Source organism: Cervus canadensis, chromosome 16 (genome assembly GCF_019320065.1).
Source record: "Cervus canadensis isolate Bull #8, Minnesota chromosome 16, ASM1932006v1, whole genome shotgun sequence".
NCBI lineage: Eukaryota > Metazoa > Chordata > Mammalia > Artiodactyla > Cervidae > Cervus > Cervus canadensis.
In genome coordinates this window covers 50,726,711-50,749,473 of record NC_057401.1, presented here as the reverse complement: position 1 = coordinate 50,749,473, position 22,763 = coordinate 50,726,711, and the positions used below count along the sequence as shown (strand labels likewise).

Below are 22,763 nucleotides of genomic sequence, written 5' to 3'. Positions count from 1 at the left end.
GAAATACTAGCAATTAGGAAAAAAAAAAAAAGGAAAGTAGGTACATACCTAAGATGCTACTTTAGTAAAAATTAACATTTCCTTTGGTTTCCTTTGGTAATGATTGCAAATAACATAATTTTCATGATACACTTGAACTCATGTATATTTACAAAGTAGCTTTGTCTTGATGCAAATATTATTTGGGTTGAGATGAGATTTAACTGAACTAAAGTAAAGTTTCTGATCAAAATACCCCTGGAGTTGAATTTGATGTTATTTTAAAATAAGTCCTTATTATTTCTGACAAGCAAGTATTCTCTCCAGGGATTCTCCCCTTCCATCTTCTATACATGGAGCCTGATGGCAAGAATAACTATACAATATTTTTGGAAATTTTTCAATGTCTGCATAGCATCTACTTCAATTTATCAATCCATGTATTCCCTTATTTTAAAACTAATTTTAAATGAGGCCTTATCATGTGGCAGTTATTTTATTGTTCTTGGTAAGTAAGCACATGCAATTCTAGAACTATTCTGGCCATTTTGAAAATAAAAATTAACCAGAATTATAACAAATGAATCCACTCATGTATTGTTTATAATACTCATTTAAAAGTAATTAGTGAATCCTTATTTTCAAAGAGAAATATTACATTGAAAAAACGATCTAAATGGAAACTACTTGTGTTGATTTTTCAGATGCAACACATGAAAAACTCAGGTAGAATAGAAAAGACTGGAGCAGCTTTACTGTTTTGTGATACAAGACATTATAAAAGTGCATAAACCACAATGAGCTATCACCTCACACCTAATAGAATGATCATGATCAAAAAAGTACGGAATAGTAAATATTGGTAACAATATAGAATAATGAGGACACTCATACAGTGCTGCTCTGAATGTAAAATGTAGTCACTTTGGAAAACAGTCTGGCAATTCATCCATGATTTAAACATACTTTTATATGATTCTGCAATCCCACTCCTAGGTATATACCCAAGAGAAATGAAAAGTCATTCACACAAAAGCATCCATATCAATGCTCATGATAACATTCTTCAAATTAGGCAAAAAGTGGAAACAACACAAATGTCTATCAAGTGGTGAATGGGTACATAAAATACAGTATATTCAAACAATGGGAAGATTTTAGCAGTAAGGAAGAATGAAACACTGATCCATGCTACAATGTAAATGAACGTTGAAAATAACACACTACGTGAAGTAAGCCAGTCACAACGGACTAGATGCTATATGATTATTTTATATGAGATGTCAATTAAAGAAAAATTATTGCTGTAGACTGAATGTATTTTTCTCCCCCTAATTCAGAGTGAAACACTCACAAGGGAGATTAGATCTCTTATAAAAGAGATCCCAGAGAGATCCCTTACTCTTGCACCATGTGAGAACACCACTAGAAGACAGCCATCTATGAACCAGAAAGTGTGTTCTCTCTAGACACCAAATCAGTTGGTCCCTTGATCTTGGACTTCCAGCCTCCAGAACTGTGAGAAATAAGTGTTTGTTTTTTAAAACACTAGGTTTACGATACACTGTTATAGCAGCCTAAACAGACTAAGACATCTATAAAAACAGACGCTAGAGGAGTGGCTCCTGGGATTGAGGCATGGGCAAGAGGGATTAAAGAGTGATGAATAAGGACACAGGATTTCTTTCTGAAGTATTCAATGTATTCTAAAATCCATTGTGACAGTTGATGGATAACTGAATGTACTAACAGTCATTAGACTATACACTATACAAAGGTAAATCATAGGGTATGTAAAGTATTTCTAAATGAAGCTTGAATGTTTTTTTAAAAATTTCTTGTATCTTCTGAGGGCATAAGAAAGAGAGAGTGTAATTTCATTTTATATAAGAGAGTTCCAGAAAAACATCTATTTCTGCTTTATTGACTATGCCAAAGCCTTTGACTGTGCAGATCACAATAAATCATGGGAATTATGAAAGAGATGGGAATACCAGACCACCTGACCTGCCTCTTGAGAAATCTGTGTGCAGGTCAGGAAGCAACAGTTAGAACTGGACATGGAACAACGACTGGTTCCAAAGAGGAAAAGGATTACGTCAAGGCTGTATATTGTCACTCTGCTTATTTAACTTATATGCAGAGTACATCATGAGAAATGCTGGGCTGGAGGAAGCAAAAGCTGGAATCTAGATTGTTGGGAGAAATATGAATAACCTCAGATATACAGATGACACCACCCTTATGGCAGAAAGCAAAGAAGAACTAAAGAGCCTCTTGATGAAAGTGAAAGAGGAGAGTGAAAAAGTTGGCTTAAAGCTCAACATTCAGAAAACTAATATCATGGCATCCGGTCCATCACTTCATGGCAAATAGATGGGAAAACAGTGGAAACAGTTTTAATTTTGGGCTCCAAAATCACTGCAGATGGTGACTGAAACCATGAAATTAAAAGACACTTATACTTTGGAGGGAAAGTTATGACCAACCTAGACAGCATATTAAAAAGCAGAGATATTACTTTGCCAACAAAGGTCTGTCTAGTCAAGGCTATGGTTTTTCCAGTGGTCATATGGATGTGAGAGGTGGACTATAAAGAAAGCTGAGTGCTGAAGAATTGGTGCTTTTGAACTGTGGTGTTGGAGAAGACTCTTGAGAGTCCCTTGGACTGCAAGGAGATCCAACCAGTCCATGCTAAAGGAAATCAGTCCTGAATATTCATTGGAAGGACTGATGTTGAAGCAGAAACTCCAATCCTTTGGCCACCTGATGCAAAGAGCTGACACATTTGAAAAGACCCTGATGCTGGGAAAGATTGAAGGCAGGAGGAGAAGGGGACGACAGAGGATGAGATGGTTGGATGGCATCACCGACTCAATGGACACGAGTTTGGGTGAACTCCGGGAGCTGGTGATGGACAGGAAGGCCTGGTGTGCTGTGGTCCATGGGGTCGCAAAGAGTCGGACACACTGAGCAACTGAACTGAACTGAATACTATTTTCCAATATGAAGTGTTCCTATATTTTAATATTTACAGTTCTTTTATGAATATACTGAAATCTTTTAAAAGGCATTGTAAGTTGGGCTTTCCAGGTGTCACTAGTGGTAAAGAAACCACCTGCCAATGCAGGATATGCAACAGATGCAGGTTTGACCCGTGTGTCGGGAAGATCCCCAGAGAAGGAAATGACAACCCACTCCAGTTTCTTGCCTGGGAAATCCCATGGAGAGGAACCTGGCAGGCTACAGTTCATGGGGTCACAAAGAGTCAGACACGACTGAATGCATACACACACACACATGATATATACAATACTGGGCTTCCCTGGTGGCTCAGATGGTAAAGAATCTGCCTGAAATGCAGGAGACTCTCTACAATTCAGGAAATGCAGTTTCATTCCCTGAGTCAGGAAGATCCCCTGGAGAAGGGAATGACATCCCACTTCAGTATTCTTACTTGGAAAATTCCTTGGACTGAAAAGTCTGGGGGGCTATAGTCCATGGGGTCACAAAAAGTCCGACATGATGGATCAACTAATGCTTTCACTTTCATTTTTCATGTATCATAGTAAACTTGGGGCAGTCTGTACCTTTGGATTCTTTCTCAACATGTAAATACATACTTCATTTTCTTGACAGCAGATCCATTTTCCTAGAGCTTTACTCTAATTTCATTTGAAAACATTTATGCACATCTTTTTGAACTTTGAGATAATTGTTGATATTTTTACTTTTTTTATAATGTGGTTATTTAGCACAATGCAATGTTCTGGATGAGGATCGAACAATGGCCTTCCTCAGTTGTATGGTGGTGTACATTTGTTAAAAATGATTTAGACCTGCCTGTTGAAATACCAAGAGTTATTCTTTCACTGTAAAATCTCTAAGAGTCAATTGAAGCCTGAAGAAAGGTGTTGTATTAATAAAATCATTCAAGTAAAATGTTAAATTTTCTTTTCTTCTCTTTATTTTCCTAACTGCTTCACTGTACATGAAGCATTCTTCTACTTAAGTAAGGCATAAGCACATGACAGGGCAAGTCTGACAATTAAGAAGAGAATTAGATATTTTGACTGAGTGATGCAGACTAAGTACTCTGTGATATCAATTTTCTACCATTATGCAGAGATTACAGTAAAGGAAAAGATATAAGATTTACTAATCACATCTGACAATGAGTAATTGTGTCTAAAACATTCTGTGCGCTCTGCTAGGTACATAAAAAAGTAAAAATCATGAAAGCCCTGATCTGGAGAAAATCTCAGCCTAAGTCTTCATGTTTAAGTGACATCTTCCCTATGGTACATAAAGTAAAGAAGTTTACCATTTTCTGAAGCAGCAACTGTGATGTTGTACCATGGAGTTTCTTCTCTATCAAGAACCTTGGTAGTCTTAATGGTTCCAGTGTTGGCATCGATGTTAAAAAATCTATCATCTTCAGCATTGTAGTCAATGAAGTATCTAAAGGAAAAAAAAAAAGGATACATCTTCTTTAACCTGGTGCTATAATAAAGAAAACTGAACCAAGGGAGGTATTAAATCTCTTATACTCAAATATTGAAATGTGCATTTTTACTTTCTGTATTTGGCCCTCCATTTTGCCCATCCATTTTATATTTGCATGGACTGATGTTAATTATTTTCCTGTCAGTCCTTAATTAATATTTAATTCAATTACTAATTCAAAAATTTAAAAAACAAAACTTTAAACTTCATGAGTAGAATAGGAGGTAGTAGATGGCAAAACCACAGTAATTAATAAGGAAAAGATTAAAAAAAAAATCACTGTCTCTATGAAGTTCATAGTACATTGGAAAAAAAAATGAACCTTTAATTAAACTTCTAATTGCTGTATGTACATTTTTTTTTTTTAGGATAACAGATGTCAGGGATTAATTTATCTTAGAATTTCATCATAGCTGAGGTTTGAAGATATATACAAAATGAAAACCAAAACATTTTCGTTAATAACCATCATGTCCGCATCACCGAGCACCTTGTTTAGCTAAATAATGATGAAATAAATAAACAGGAAGTAGGTTGCATTATTGGCCACAAATCTTCCCTCACTAGTTCATGTAATTTTACAGGGTTCTCTTCCATTAGGTTTAGCCTCCAGCTAACTCAGGCAATAGAATGAGTTGAAAGTGATGGTGTCCGGTTCCACATCTGGATCTAGGTTTCCTCTTATGTTCTGCCACTGCCAGAGAAAAGCATGCCAGGACTAGTCTACCGGTCCCCAGAAGAAAGATGAGCGCCACAGGGAGAGGTGTCAGGTTCCCTCCTAGAGCAGAGCTACCTAATAAACGAGCAGATGCAGGATCGAATGTCCTGGAGGTAGCACAGTTGGCAAACAGAAGCCAGCCAAGTTCAGCTGATCCTCAAGTTAACTCACAGACACGTACAATGTGGTTATACATGACGTTTCTCTATAGCCTTGAGTTTGGGGGTTTTACATTATTCAGCAATATTTAATTAACATAAATATGAATACAAAATATAGTCAACAATCATCATATGTTCTCAAAATGTTCCAAACTATTCCTAAATAGATTTAAGGAGAGAATGTTTTCTTTTCTCCTTAAACCTCTAATACATCTTCCCTCTCATCCATGTTAGCTTAAGTGACATTTCATCAACACCTGAAGAGAAAAGAGATGAACTGCTATGTGAAAAGTACAAGGGGAAAAATACTTGGATATAATAGACTAAAGTCAAAGATCAAAATGAAAGAAAAAGCTTCATGGGTTGAAAAGCAAATAGATGCTTTAATGTAACTGGCAGAATGAATGAAGTGGATGGTTAGGGCATAGGACAAGCAAGCCCTGTAGCACATGATAAACCTTGTCTTTAATTTTTCTTTATTTTTTTTTAAATGAAAGAAATGGGAAAACATTCTAAACAGAGGAAATAGATTTATTTAGATTCTGGAAAAATTATAGTGGTTACTTTGAATCAGACTGTAGAATATTTTAACAAAATTCAGAAAAGAAATGATGTCATCATGGACAAATGTGAAAAAATAGAAGGAAATGGAACAGTACATGAAATAGTGCTATAAGCTGGCTACAAACTATATAAAGCTTTCTGTTGGAGTGGTATCAGTATAAAGAAGAAATTACAAATGACTCAATCTTTCTGTTGTTTCTTTGTATTTGACCCAGCATGTAATTGATAAGCCCATTCATGGCGCTGGATAAATGTTGGTCCTTTAATGGACCGGAACCTGGTGGCCCGGAGAGTAAGAGAGAGAAAGAGGCTGAAATCCCCTGGTTTACGCGGAAAGCCAATAGAGTCCTGTTCTTAGGGCTCGCTGCTGCACGTAGGCACTGGGCGCCCTCGAGTGGGTGAAGGCACAGTGCGCCTTCTCGAGAGGGTCTTAGAAGCCCAGGCAAGAAAGTGAGCTCAGCGGGCCTCCGCGCTCCAAGGAATTAGCCAGAAATAGAGAAATTGAGAGAGACAGAAAGAATAGAAAGAAAGAAAGACACGGGGACCAAAGCTCCGATGGAGCAAAGGTGTTTTAATCAACATGGCGTGGGCATATATACTGTAGTTATTCTCAGCAAAGATGAAGATTAAAATTCCAGACTTACAAAACATAAGATGATCCCTATCAAAGAGAGAGAGTTGCAATCACCTTTTACCGTATGGCTCATAAAAAGGAAGAGGGTACTTATCACCGTAATGAGAAATGCCTGGATTCCTCAGCTCTGGGAAAGGCATGCCTCTCCTCTTAATTCCTGAATATTCAGGAATTAATATAGGAATTAATAAGGGCCTGAGGGTTCCTGACAGATCCAAAAGAGCACACGGGAAGCCTCTTGTTAAATGCTTCCTGACAGATGAAGAGTTAGGGGAAAAAATTCCCTTTGGGAAAAAAGAGTGGGAGAAATCAATGATTTTGACATGTTATGTCTGAGATGCCAAAAAAAAAAAATGTGGAATAAAAACTAGAAAATTAGAAATGATTGTAGAGTTCAAATATGCTTTTTGAATAAACAGGAAATATAAACGAGTTAAATCAGTCTAAATGTAAGGTAATGGGAACAATCTCATCTGGGAGAGAACTGTTAGGAAAACAGGAAGTGAAAGACTGAGCAGTCAAGTTCCCAGTCTTTTAAGTCTAAAGGAGTCTAGCCTTTGAATAGAAGGTATCAGAGAAAGCAGAACAGCCCTGGGGAGAAGGAAAACTGGGAGAGTAAAGATGCACAGAAGTCAGGAAAGGAGGGCTCTAAGTGGGCAGATGAGCTGTCCACTTCTATTAAGAAGCTGAATAGAAAGGCAAAGGCTGAACTGGATTTGGCAGGATGGATGTCACTGGTTAACTTGAAAAGAGTAATTTCAATAAAGTATGAAAGGATGGAAGTTTTACTGCAGTGGATTCAAAAGTATTGAATGTAAATACATGAAGCTCATGAGTCGTGACAGTTTCTTGGATAGCATTACCTAAAATGAAGATATAAAACATGGTGTCTTATGTCATCAGAGAAGAGGGTTCAACAAATTTTTTTCAGATACAGGAAATATTAAGTACTGTTTTTGCTGAAGAGAATGATAATTTGTAAGGAGAGGAATATCTAAAAAGATGAAATTCATGAGAAGGTGAACAGACTGGTTTCCAGAGCACAAATATAGGGATTTCTATTGAAAGTAACAGAGGAACTTCTTCCATTTTAACATGAAGAAAATCTCAAAAGATAGGTGATTGTGGTAACAGAAATATTGCAAACTTCATCATACTTTCTAGGACAGAGTACAATTGATATACAACCCATGCCTAGCATAGGCATACTCTTTTAACAGGGTACCTAAAATATATTGCTCAGGTATAAATATCATAAAAACCTATGGACACATATACATAAACATGGTAGAAGGCAGTACCACAGAGACCCAGGCTATAGAACATCCCAAGAAATCTAGGATCTCACTAAGTGAAAATAACATCAGAAAATAACAGAATAAATCACCTGAAACTGTATGATCAACACAAGGAATTGGCCATTTTGGGTATCGATGGTTCTAATAGCAATCTGTTACTTAAAGGAAATTCAACATGCAAAATCAATTTAAACATGAAAATATAAAGGTACAAAAGAAATCTGATTGCAAGAAACATTAGATCCAGACTCCATAGAAAAGTGGTTAAGAGAGATATCACTGGGTTTTCCCAAAGCATTAGGCCATGACGAGTTGACACTGATTTACTTTCTTTGACTTGAGTTCATATCACAAAAATATCTTCTCATAATGTCCTTCCCCAGAGGCCTGATGTCAAGGATGAGTGAGGATGAAGAAGGCTGAATTGCTAAGGAGATGTGAGCAATCTTGTCACATGAAAAGAATAACATCCTTAAAATGTAATCAGTTGGCAATCTGGTTATTACATCATCTAAAGTAACCTGTCTTCAAGAAATTTTCCATTTTGGGTCACTTTAAGAACAACAGCTACTGGATTTGAAAGTTGGACCTGAAATTGAAAATATTATTCAACCTCAACGTTTCCTGCAGCAACTATCAGCAAAGTTCAGATTGCATTGTTATCAATACACCTCTATGAAATATAGCAGGACAAGCCCCATTTTAGAAATCTGATCACTTTACAACTGTCAGTCTGGAAGAAAGTGTGTTTTCTTCTGCTTATAAGCTGAATTAAGACTCTGAAAATATGTAGTCCCTTTATCAGAACAATCTCTCTTTTTAGGCTCTTCACACAGAGCTTACTAACAATAAGTGCTAGAAATAGTGGTTAAACACTTTTAGAATAAATACATTTTTTGTCTGAAATTACAAAAAAAAAAAAAAAATAGCTAACCTACGTTTAAATGGCAGGTATAATGCGAGGCCTGTGTCCCAGATTCATGGTATTACTTCTTGGTTTTCTATGTGACCTAATTCTCTTGGAAATCTACAACATACAGGCTAGAACTCAGACAGGTGCTTGGAGTTGAAGAATCTTACTCGTCGGGTTGCAGTTGAATTTTGACTCTAGTAGAACTGAATAGTTCTTCTTAACTACCCTTGGATTTCTACCCAGCCATAGTGATAAAAAGTCAGAAAAGGGAAAACAGAAATGTGACAGAAAAGAACTATGCAAAATTATTTTGGAGTGTTATAAGGGGAATCATTCAATGTTAATTATTTAAAATTAAGAAGTGACTCAGGTCCCTAAAACAGTCAGATGTGACTGAGTGACTAACACTTTCACTTTCATAAAACCCGAGGGATTAGAATTCTGAGATTCTTTTGCTTCCCCGATAGCTCAGTTGGTAAAGAATCCGCCTGCAGTGCAGGAGACCCCGGTTTGATTCCTCGGCCGGGAAGATTCTCTGGAGAAGGGATAGCTACCCACTCTAGTATTCTTGGGGTTCCCTTGTGTCTCAGCTGGTAAAGAATCCACCTGCAATGCGGGAGACCTGGGTTTGATCCCTGTGTTGGGAAGATAGGGAAAGGCTATTCCAGCATTCTGGCCTGGAGAATTCCAAGGTCCGTGGGGTTGCAAAGAGACACAACTGAGTGACTTTCACTTTCACTTTACACAGTGTCACACTAGAGAAGTAAGAACTTACTTTAAAACAAAATATTCTTTGGTAAGAAATGAATAATGATTCAATAGTATCACTAAATAAACTAATGAGAGAATGCTTTAGAGAGAGATTAGAGGTGGTTGGTGGGGAAAATTCAACTCACAGTGCATTTCTGCATAGGTTGATTCTTGAAGATAAATAGAGAGTTGAGAAAAATGACAAGGGGGTTTACCCAAAACAAATTTCCCAATTTTCAGATATAGTGGTGGTTTAGTCATTCAGTCATGTCCCAGTCTTGTGACCCCATGTACTGTAGCCTGCCAGGCTCTTTTGTCAGTAGTATTTTCCAGGCAAGAATACTGGAGCAGTTGCCATTTCCTTACCCAAGGGGTCTTCCTGACACTGGGAGCAAATCCACATCTCCTGCATCTCCCGCATTGGCAGGCAGATTCTTCACCACTAGTGCCACCTCGGAGGCCCACATTCAGATATCATAGAGGTACATCGTCTACATTCTTTTCCTCAGTGCTTAACAAGCTGCAGATTCTGGCCTCGATTCATGCACAATGTAAATATGAAATTTATGGAAATTTGTTCCTAAAATAGATCTAGCACATGTGTTAAAATGGCACTGAGTAGTGCTAAGAGAATGAACAAGCTTCCCAGGTGGCTCAGTGGTCAAGAATCTGCCTGCCGACACCTGCCGACGTCAGAGACACAGACTCCTGATGTTACCCTTTATACATATTCCCAATATTATGTTTTGGAGAAGGCAATGGCAGCCCACTCCAGTACTCTTGCCTGGAAAATCCCATGGACCCTTTATACATATTACCAATATTATGTTTAAAATTTGTCAGAATAATTCCAGAACAGACTTTATTTTTCACAGCATGTGTTTAGTTTACACCTCTCTTTCACTGAGAGATATCTGCTGCTGCTGCTGCTAAGTCGCTTCAGTCGTGTCCGACTCTGTGCGACCCCATAGCTGGCAGCCCACCAGGCTCCCCCGTCCCTGGGATTCTCCAGGTGAGAACACTGGAGTTGGTTGCCATTTCCTTCTCCAATATGTGAAAGTGAAAAGTGAAAGTGAAGTCACTTAGTTGAGTCCGACTCTTAGCGACCCCATGGACTGCAGCCTACCAGGCTCCTCCGTCCATGGGATTTTCCAGGCAAGAGTACTGGAGTGGGGTGCCATTGCCTTCTCCACGAGATATCTAAACACTGTTGAAAAGGACAAATGTACACTTTTTACAGTATTTTATTTAGCTTATAGTTCTGGAATTAATTTTAAGGTGTAATACAATTATGATTTTTTTTTATCACTCACTTTTTTTAGACTCCATTTTGAATTTAAGAAAAATGCAGTTTGTGGTACATCTAGCTGACACTTTGGGCAAATCCACAGGTATATGTAGCAAAAACAGTTAGTTTGGCTGTTCATTTGGGAGTTAGTTAGGGAGGAAATGCTTAGGCAGTTTCAAGGGCTACTCTGATATGATGATTGCATGTGTGCATGCTAAGTCACTTCAGTCTTGTTGACTTTTTGCAACCCTATGGACTGTAGCCCTCCAGGCTCCTCTGCCAAGGGGATTCTCCAGGCAAGAATAATCGAGTGGGTTGCAATTCCCTCCTTCAGCGGATCTTCCCGACCCAGGGATTGAACCTGTGTTTCTTATGTCTCCTGCATTGGCAGGAAAGTTCTTTACCATCCGTGCCATCTGGGAAGCCTGATATGATGATTGTATGTGTGTGCTTAGTCATTCAGTCATGTCCAACTCTTGCAACCCCATAGACTGTAGTCTGCCAAGTTCCTCTGTCCATGGGATTCTCCAGGCAAGAATACTGTAGTGGGTTGCCATTTCCTTCTCCAAATCACATTATAACTCGACCACCACTATAAGTTCACTGTATCCTTCATGAACTAGGTATCAGGATGATCTCTATGCTAAATGCTACTTAGGAAGTTATATGATCAATGATCAACTAGATGTTGCCTCTGAGGGATTGGTGATCTCCTAGCTATAGACCAGAGGAAGTGCAATCAAGTTTGTGCTGTCTCAGATTTGTCCAGTAGTTCCTTAGAGTGCTTTAACTGTTCAATTCCATATTCGATCCATGTCTTATTTCATGTTGACTGAGAAATGGGTCCATTTAACACTTGCAGAGTTGTGTTTATAAACCTAGGTTATCATTTTTATTCCTACTACTACTCTGTTCTTTGGCCACCTGATGCAAAGAGCTGACTCATTTGAAAAGACCCTGATGTTGGGAAAGATTGAGGGCAGGAGGAGAAGGGGACAACAGAGGATGGGGTGGTTGGATGGCATCACTGACTTGATGGACATGGGTTTGGGTGGACTCCAGGAGTTGGTGATGGACAGGGAGGCCTGGCGTGCTGCAGTTCATGGGGTCACAAAGAGTCAGGCAAGACTGAGTGACTGAACTGAACTGAACTGACTCTCTGTTCTGCCATTCAATATATGTGCCTTCATATTTCTAGTAAATACATTTTAATGTGATGAGCAAAGTGGAAAGAAAATGCGTTGCATTGAAATATGATAAAATTTTATTGTTAAAATTAGAAATTCTGGGCAAACAAATAGGTAAACAAGTTATGGCCATAGGAAGCAGTCAACCTCAATAACGATTACCTTTGTTCAAGAATTTTCTTCAACAGAAGCTACTTTAAACAAATTACCGAGTTCATAATTTGGCACTGAATTTCCTTTTGATTATATAGGCATAGATTCAAAATAATTATTAATTATGTTAAAGTACATTAGAAAAGTTATTTTTCACTTCAATAACAAAATTTCAGTCCTCAGAGGCACTTATTATTTTCATTACAGTCTGTCCATTTCACTGTAAAAATTAATTTAAAACTTGTGTAATGGAAATCTATTTTTACAGTGATGTATCTGAAGAAACATCAGTTGGATAAAATAATAGAAGATGCCTTTCCATTGTCATACTTCTGATACTTGTACATAGAGAATGTGAGTGGTAAAGCCAATATACTTGAGATCTTGCCTCCCAAACAGATGTTTTCATAAGTTTTACTGACCATGATCAATAGACGGGATAAAGTGTAATCAATATACACCCTGTAGGATATTACAGCAGCTTAGACTCATCTTTAATTTAACAAAAAGTCACACATCTGCAGTATAGCTCAGATTCATTAAAAAAAATTTAAGATTCCCTTAGCTCACTTTGGGGATGCAATTTATTCCACAAGTCATGCATCCAGAAAATAATCTTTCCAAAAGAAAAAAAATAGAACTTACAGATCATTTGTCACTTGATAATGTACTGTGCTTAACAAAATGGGCAGCACATATAGCACATAGCTATTTTAGAAAGCTTTTTAACTTCCTGAACTGAAACCTTGATCCAACAAAACAATAGCACCTAAAGAAGTGAAATCTCTGCACAAAAAATAAGTTTCCATCTGTTATGTATGCCTTTAAGTAACTAAGATTTTAAAAATTCCAGTAATCTTGAGTTCTGGAAATGATCTGACACCATTTTAAGCATTGTCTTCTTTCTTTATAAAATTCACAAGAAAGCTGTCTCGATGTTTTAGTCTCCAGTCAGTAGACTAATGGACATCACTAAGCAAGGATTTGGGTATTCATTCCAGAACTAAATGAATTATACATGCCCAACCGGAACTTAGATTCTCCTTCTGGTGTCAGGACTCTGATTGGGAGTGGTTAACAACACATGCTAAGCTCTTTGGTAAATCTGAGCCCCAAATTTAAAAATGTTCAGAGATCTTCTGTGTCTTTATTGAAGCATGGTAAAAAGGATTGCATTTTATCCAGTCTCTATGAGTTGTCAGTTGTGTGACTGGGAGCTGATGACTCAGCCATGTTAGTCTACGATCTCTTCATCTCTATAAGAACAGATTTGACTTGGACATCTTTAGGTCCCTTTACATTTGCTAATGCCATAGTCACATGTAATTTAAGAGTTAAGTTATTGGTTTCTCTAAATGTACCAACTTGGCTATATGTAATGTGTTGAATCACAAAACAGGAGTCAAAGAGAAACACCTCCAGTCTTAATGGAAGCAGCTTTCTATCTGCACTCAGTTTGCATGAAATATCCTTAATGAAAACTATGACAGTTTTTATAAGGGAATATTAAGACTTTCTATTAAAGACTTAATTACAATATTGACTTTCACTAAATTTTTATAAATAGATTTGATCTATAGAATAAAAACTCACTTTACTATGAGCATATTTTGAAACACATTTTCTGAGTATTCTTGCCTTCTTTTCAGACGTTTGAATCCTATATTCAATTCAAGTTTTTAAATCAAATTTTTACTTTATTTTTCAAGTTTGCTATATGACCTTGTCATCATTTTGAAATATCTCTTTTTTCGTTGTTAATTTAATGAGGTATTTCTAACTGACATCTCCTCATGAGCTATATGAAAATTTCAGGAATGTGTAAGAAATTGAGCACTCTAATAAGGACGCAGTGAACATACTTGAAGCATTTGTTCTCTGAGGCTACAATTAAACTCAAAATCAACTAAGTAAACACTCCTAATGCTCTGCAACTATTCTTTTTCTAAAGATATTTTAGAAAGTTTTTTTTTTTAATTTGGCAACTATCTCCAAACCTGATCACAATTTCATTTCTTATTTTAGCATATAAATTGGCTATTATTTCCTAAATAATGTTATGGTAAGCATTTAAAAAAATTACACAAGATATTTAACATTTTTTTCTGATGACTTAAAGTTATTATACAAAGAAAATATTAAAATATTACCAATAAGTAAATATATAGATAAATTCAGATTATAAATCAAAGTAGAAAAGGGGCAGATTTACTCATATAAACCCACACTAAAACTCTTCACTGGATAAGAATTAGTAATTGAGGACTTCAGTAATTTTCTTTACATTTCAGTAAATCAAGTTACATGTCTTTGATTTTACAATATGGAGAAACTCTAAAATTAAGAAGTTTTTTTCATGAGATGCTAGAGTTAGAAATGGAACTCTCTTCAGCATCTCTTTTCTCCAGAGTATGAAAGACATCTGAACATAAAACATTCGTTTCCAACTACATAACATTTGACTTCTATAATGCAGTTTACACTGTTATTATTTGAAATGTATGAGAGGCAGTTTGGGGCTTTAAAAAACAGGGTTTTTTTAGTGAAGCAAAACTGAATTTAAATTCTGGATCTGACACTTTATCATTATGTAAACTTGGCCAAATTCCCTGTCTGCCCCTTGACTATAGAATGGGACTAATACTGCAGCCTCATTAGGTTTGTTTCAAAAATTGGGGGCATGTTATTACAACCCCCTGGACCACGGATAGCAAGCAATAGTCACATGATGCAGGATCACATTTCCAGAAAGCTCTCTAGCTTCTTTTGTGCATGATAGGAGTACTCATATGTCAGTAGCTACTGAGGAAATTCCTGAATTCCATTTGCCATATACCAGCAAGTGAGCACAGCCTTTTAAAATAAAGATTTCTTCACTTTTGGTAAATAGCCCAGTTCTGATTTTTATTTTTTAGAGAGTTGGTGATATTGCTGCAAATTGCACATCCTTGTTTTGAGTTAAAAGAGACAAAAGCGGGACATGGTCTGCTCTTAAAAATCTGAAGAATCTCTTGCTAACAGTTTAGAAAATCAAAATACAAAAGACAAGTCAGGAAGCTTTTCACAAATGCCTGTAAGGCTAAAACTCCCTTTCATTATCAATTCTACAGACTTGGAGTTAATTGCCTTTCAGGGCACATGGCAAGGTACATCTTTTCAGTATGCACTTCCTTAATTAGTACAAACATTTGGTCCCTGGGAAAGGTAGAAGAATAAGGATTGCTTTTGTATTTGTTAATGTTTTCTGTTTTTTATTCCCTGTTAGCACCTAGAGGCCCATGTGAATGACACATTTTTATTAAAATCAAGAACAAATATTATGTAAATTATGCCCCCAAACACCAGCTATGCAGTCTGATTATTTTAAGACAGCTTCGGAAGGATTCATTTTAGCTGTCTAACCAAAACAAAGCAGAAAGAAAAATGTACATTCTAATGGATCTGTGCTTCTCAATATCTGCATTTAGAGACATATACCCATCACTTTTGCATAACAACAACTGGGCATATGTGTGTAACATACCCAGTGTTCAATTAAATGCCCTCAGTAATATAGAGCAACTACAGAGGCAAAGAGCACTATAAATGGAACAATTATATATAAATAATTTTTGCTAAATAAAATGCCTATGTTGAAACATTCATATGAATATGCATATACGTGAAACACACATGCTGGTATGCATTGCCCCAAAATATTTTTCAACATTTTCCATGAGTATAATTAGCACCCCAATTTTGCCAGCATACTACCCAGTTTGGTTTATTCTGTGTGAGGGTTTTTTGACCTCAGCACTATTGATATTCTGGACCAGAAAATTCTTTGTTGTGGGGACTCGCTTGTGAGTTGTAAGATGTTCAGGACCAGCCCTGACCTCTGCCTGCAAATGAGAATAATATTCCTCCCTCGGTTGTGACAATCAAACACTTCTTCAGACATTGCCAAATGTCCCCAGGTGGGGGGAGGGGAGGCACTTTGAGGCTTCCCAGGTGGCTCAGTGATAAAGAAACTTCCTGCCAATGCAGGAGACACAGATTCCATCCCAGGGTCAGGAAGATCCCTGGAGAAGGAAGTGGAACACACTCCAGTATTCTTGCCTGGGAAATCCCATGGACGGAGGAGCCCCGAAGGCTAGTCTATGGGGTTTCAAAGGAATCGGATTCGACACGACTTAGTAACTAAATAATAAAAGTGGGGATTTTGCTCTTGGATGACCACTGTTTTATGTGGAATGAGTGTTTTTTTGTTTGTTTGTTTATTGGGATATATAGAAGCAACACTGAGAGAAAGTCTGTCACTGACCTCAATTTTTCCTCCTTGGCCTATCTTTTGGGAACATACATTCCTCCCTTCATAGCATTTTGACATTTTGAAAATCCATTATTATTTATTTTGAAATGTACATCTTCCTATCGCTGTGTTTATTAAACTCACTCATGCATCTCTGATTTCTCTTTTTCCCCCACTGACATTGCTGTCAGTATAAATTTCCAAGACGTTAGCTTAGTGCAAAGCCTTTGTACAATCTCTCTTGAGCTTCTTTTTACAACCTCATTATTTGCCATCCCCACACAGGTAACCTAAGCTTCTTGTGTACACAACAAACTGCAGTTATTTTCCCTATTCTTCACCTGTCTAATCCTTAACCTGGGTTTTGAACCTCAATTCAATCTTCCTCAACTCATTCCCTCTAGAAGATATCAGGCACACTTGTTCCCTGCATTTGTATTAGATCTTTGTTCTCTCTCTCCACTGGACTTCAAGCTGCTCTGTGTGTGTGTGTTTAATTTCTTTATCATGAGGGATATTGTAATATTTGCATATGATACAGTGCTTTAGATATCACTTTACAGTCCACATACCTCCTGCTGCTTTTAACTATAAATATAGAATGTATCCTTGATATCAAGCTTTAGTTTTAAAAAGAAAGTCTTACCCGTGTTTATCAAATATTTTCACATCAAACTCACAGCATGAAATATTTTTATTCTCAAAAGATGTTGGCTCCTTTAGGTAAATGACCACTGATTTGTAAGTATCCTTTATAATGCTTGGAGAAGGAAATGGCAACCCACTCCAGTAGCCTTGCCTGGAGAATCTGACGGACAGAGGAGCCTGGTGGGCTGCAGTCCATGGGGTCGCAAAGAGTTGGGCATGACTGAGCGACTAACGCTTACACACTTTATAATGCTAGCTTTTAATGTAGTTAGCTTTAAAGACACATTTTCCTTATGAAATGCATATGGCCTTCTACGGAATGATGAAGCATAGTGGGTTTTCCTGTTTTTGGACAAATAAGCACATCAACTTATGCTTGCAACCCTTAATTAAAGATCAATGTTCACAACTGAGTTCATTCATTTTGTTTTGTATACTTTGCCTATCCTGCTTCTAGCAATGTTGAGTTCTTGCTCTCAGTGTGACAGAAGGGTTATCAACTAACAGGATGATTTTTCTACATTCACAAATGAAACAGAATTGTTTAATACATAACTTTGTGCTCTGAACATTGCTTCTCTCCATGTGTGAGTGTTCTGGTCATTTCTTTTAAACTTAAGAACAATCATTCTTATATAACAGGAAATTGAAACCATTTACAAAGGTTTCATAGATTCTGAGGAGACTATTTATCATACTAGCTTTTGTTAAAATACATGAGAACTAAAGAGAGTGAGAATATAACCTTGATGGGAAAAAGCAGACAGATTTGTTAAGGATTTCAGACCTTCTAGGGCCTTAGAATTATCCAAGGGTATATATACAAGGTAACTAAAGAGTTTTATATATTTACATAGTTCTTTGATTTTTATCATAATTAAGATACAAATCTTTCTGATTATGCAAGGAAAGCTTTAATTATCTCTATGCATGACATGCCACAATAATGTTAGTGAGCACTTACTGTGTTAAGTACTTTCTGTCAATATAATTTAATTCTGTCAACATATTCATGCAACATTATTATTTCTTATTTATTTACTTGATATTGAGAGTTAGCGAGGTTAAATGACTGTATAACATTACACAGCTAGTAAATCAGGTCACCAGAATTCTCACATTGGTCTTCCTGTCATTAGAGGTGAGTCTCTAACCTGCCTTAAGTTCCAGGAGTTGGTGATGGGCAGGGAAGCCTGGTGCGCTGCAGTCCATGGGGTCGCAAAGAGTCGGACACGACTGAGCGACTGAAATGAACTAAACTGAACCTGCCTTGGACAAGTTAGCATTTATTAAGTGGCTATTAGGTGCAGGCCACTTGTCTTGGAACTTAAAGCACATTGCTTGATAAATAATCATAATAACTCTGAGAGATAGATATTAGTGTTCTTCTTTTAGAAATAAGGGTAGATAATTTCCTAAAGCTTTACCACATCATGACAGAACAAGGACTCAGAGATGAATGCTATTCCCAAACGCTCACCTTTTTTTCACTGTATTTATATTTCCTATTACTAAGATACCAAAGAGTTTCAATTCTGTACTTATATATCCCTCTATAAATTTTTCCAGTCAATAATGCCCTCATCTATTATCAAATGAAAAAAAAAATCATCTGTGCGGTCACCAATATATTCATAAAGATAGCTGTATGTATGCTAAATTTGACAGAAACCCATCTGTTATTTACTCAGTTAATGAAACAGCTGATACTATCATTGAATTGCATTAATGGAAAATAGCATGGAAAATAAACATTTTAAATATTATTTATCCATTTAAAATTATTATCAGAGACACTAAGATCTTTATATGTCTAAAAGGAGAAAGTATACCATACCTTACTAAGCTATTAGCACTGTCAGGGTCTTGGGCCAAAACTGTGCCAACAACTGTCCCGATCTTGGCATTTTCATAGACTTCCATGACATAGGAAGGCATGGAAAATAGTGGTGGTTCATCTACATCCCCGACAATGATCTTCAGCATGGTAGCATCTTTAAAAGGACCCAAGTGAGAAAAGCGAAAATCAAGGTGTGTATTGGCTCCTTCTATGTTGAGGGTATATGACTTCTTTTTCTCATAGTTCAGCGGCTGTGGGGAAAAAATAAGATTTCCAATATTATGGCTCCCATCACTTTTCAAACAAACATTTCCTTTTCCATTTTTGAAACAAACAAACATAGATATGTTTAGGTCGATCTATCCACTCATAAATTATGAAGTTTGTCTTAGCAGTAATATCTAAAGCAGAAATCATGGAAACTCAAGTCTGAAAGGATAGTGATTTTTCACAGCCATAAATATGATGATAGTTAGGGACAAAAGAGTATTTCCCCCAGCCAAGCTAATATTGCTTTCTGGGGAATCTCTTCAAGCAACTGTTTTCTATCTCCTCTTTGACTTAAATCAAAGTTTAAAATATCTTTTTAAAATATTTGCTGTGTGCATGTTCAGTGTATCAGTTGTGTCCGTCTCTTTGTGACCCCATAGACTGGAACCCACCAGGTTCCTCTGTCCATGGGATTGTCCCAGTAAGAATACTGGAGTGTGTTGCCATTTCCACCTCCAGGGAATCTCCCCAACCCAGGGAGGGAACTTGCATCTTTTGCATTGCAGGTGTATTCTTTGCTTCTGAACCAATGGGGAAATGTTTGCTAACAATCTGCTAAATTGAAAAGGTATAGTTTTTTGGTTTTGTTTTGTACTTAATCTATCTTGTACCATTGATTTTTATCTATCATCATCTTATTTTTACCTTGCTGGTCTTAAACTTAATATTTTAATATCTGACAAATGTTTAAGCTTTCAATTAACATTCTCTTGAAATTTAGCAAAAGGTTTTATCCAGACTTCTAAAGTTCATTTTTATGGTTTTAATTGTAATCATTTACTTCTTTTTGCTTGTAATACCATTTCATATATTTATTTTGGTTTTTATTTCCTTTATTATGATATTTTGATCAACTTTGTTTTTTCAGTTGTAGTATTCTGCTTGTTCATACCATTTATCTTTTTAGCTTTGAATCGACATTAATAGTTTCTCTGTATCTTTCTAGTTATTTTTTATTACTTAAAAAAATCATCCAGATAATATTTATGTATCTTCTATTAATATATTTATCAGGAGCCATGAATTTGACTTCACATACCATAATAAAGAAGTAGATCAATCTTGGTGCTTTGTCCAAGAGAATACATGGTCTGTTATAGGATACAAAATAGTAGACACACATTCACAGCCCTGGACACTTAGTGATATGTGATATTATAGGCATTATGAACAGCAGCCTACTCCAATATTCTTGTCTGGAAAAACACATGGACACATGAGCCTTGTGGGCTACAGTCCATGGGGTTGCAGAGAGTAGGGCATGACTTAGCAACTAAACATCAACATCAGGCATTATGAAAATAATAAGGATGCAGACTTAAGAAACAAGAGTGTATGAGTCAGCAGGTAGTATTTCCAAGAGGAAGTACCTTTATGGGTAATGACTGAAACATTTGAAAGTGTTAAACAAGAGGGACATAACAGGTTCTGTGATCCAAAATGTGCTTAGTTATAGGATTAATCTTGCTGAAAGTCTCCATGGTGATGTTAGTGCAGGCAATGCAGAGATCAACCTTATATTTTGAGCCTGCAGAAATACCTATAGATTAACATCTATGAGAAAAAAAAAACAAACTATAGATATTTTTCCACCCCTATTTCTGCAACTGATTTTGCAGTGGTCTGCTTCAATCTTGCAGTCTTCTTTCCTGGCAGCATCAGAGAATGATCATTCCCTAGGGTGGACATTAGATATTTTCATTTACCCTAAGGCCCAAGGAGAAGCTATAGAGTATATTTAATGGGATTTTATAAATAGAAAGTCAGTCCTACTGATGATTATTTCTCTTATCTCTTCTGAGTTGCCTTGAAATATTGGCCTTCCCAGGGTTGGAGATTGTATAGAAGGAAAAACAAACATTTAAAATGACACTTGGTCCTTGGGAGAAAAGTTATGACAAAATTACACAACATATTAAAAAACAGAGACATTACTTTGCTGACAAAGGTCTAAATAGTCAAAGCTATGGTTTTTCCAGTAGTCATGTATGGATGTGAGAGTTGGACCATAAAGAAAGCTGAGTGCCAGATAATGGATGCTTTTGAACTGTGGTGTTGGAGAAGATTCTTGAGAGTCCCTTGGACTACAAGGAGATCCAACCAGTCAATCCTAAAGGAAATCAGTCCTGCATATTCATTGGAAGACTCATGCTGAAGCTCCAATAGTTTGGCCACCTGATGTGAAGAACTGACTCATTTGAAAAGACGCTGATGCTGGGAAAGACTGAAGGCAGGAGGAGAGGGGGACAAGAAAGGATCAGATGGCTGGATGGCATCACCAACTCAAGTAAACTCCAGGAGTTGGTGATGGACAGGGAAGCCTGACGTGCTGCAGTCCATGGGGTCGCAAAGAATCAGACACGACTGAGTGACTGAACTGAACTAACTGAACTTCCAAACAAAAGTAGGTCCTAATAACAACCAAGAACAAATAATACTTCTCAGGGAGATAGATAAGAAAACAAAGTGTTTATAGGACAAAATAAAATATTAAAAATGTTAAAAACTCAAATTCTTAAATGTGAACCATATATACAATACATACATATTTATATATAAGAAAATATTATGCATTTCAGATTTATATATTTTAAAGAAGAGAAACCAGAGTATCACTGGAAGAACTGATGCTAAAGCTCCAAAACATTGGCCACTTGGTGCAAAGTGTTGGCTCATTGGAAAAGACCCTGATGCTGGGAAAGATTGAAGGCAGGAGAAGGGGATGACAGAGGATGAGATGGTTGGGTGGCATCATCGACTCAATGGACACGAGTTTGAGCATACTCCAGGAGACAGTGAAGGACAGGGAAGCCTGGCATGCTGCAGTCCATGGGGTTGAAAAGAATAAGACACGACTGAGTCACAGAACAACAATTTTAAAGAAAGGCTAATTGATCTGCAGTTTATGACCCACCGAGTGGGAGTCATTTCCTTCTCAGAGAATTGAAGCTAGAAATGAATTGCCAGTATATCTAACATCCATCTTGTTTTGGGACTTGCGTGACTTTTAGTTGGACTCACAGATTCACTGCACTTTTCTTTCCTTGACTTCTTTCTCCTTAACATTAGTAAGAATCTGTTTTGGAGTAATTCAATAAGTTTCATCCAAATTTAAATGACCTCTCCTCAAAATGGTACATAACTACTGCCTATCAAGAATTAGGTACATGGATATGGTCCCCTTGGCACAGAGAAGCAGAGACTGTCAGAATCCAGATATTTGGCTCATGGAAAGCAACACCTTTGACAGGTTTATTACTTGTTGAAAATTAGTGTAACTCTTTAGACTTAACCCACTGCATCTGGTAGACTTTATAATGACTAAGGTTCACTGAGAGTCAGAAAGACTTTCAATGCAACATATGAAGATAATTTTAGCCACCTCTGTCCCATCAGATATTATTATGAAGATGTGCATACAATACAACAGGCATATCTCTTTCCATTTTTAGCAGATCCCCTGGCAAGTCAGATGTCATTCATCTTAACACTGGCCTACCTTCTGCTAAGGTACAAGTTGTTTATGGGAACACATGGTTTCATGTTTATGATTATCTCATATG

At 36.9% G+C, this 22,763-nt stretch overlaps 1 protein-coding gene across 6 annotated transcripts in view; it reads right to left on the bottom strand.

Moving 5' to 3' along the window:
* The window catches only part of CDH18 (cadherin 18), a 1,183,249-nt gene that overhangs the window by 71,994 nt on the left and 1,088,492 nt on the right, over positions 1 to 22,763 (bottom strand). For all 6 annotated transcript variants that reach the window (XM_043488846.1, XM_043488845.1, XM_043488848.1 and 3 more), the window contains 2 exons: positions 18,928 to 19,181; positions 4,304 to 4,440 (listed from right to left, as the gene is read on the bottom strand). In XM_043488846.1, the coding sequence (XP_043344781.1) occupies positions 4,304 to 4,440; positions 18,928 to 19,181 (391 nt within the window). The remainder of the gene's footprint in view (positions 1 to 4,303; positions 4,441 to 18,927; positions 19,182 to 22,763) is intronic.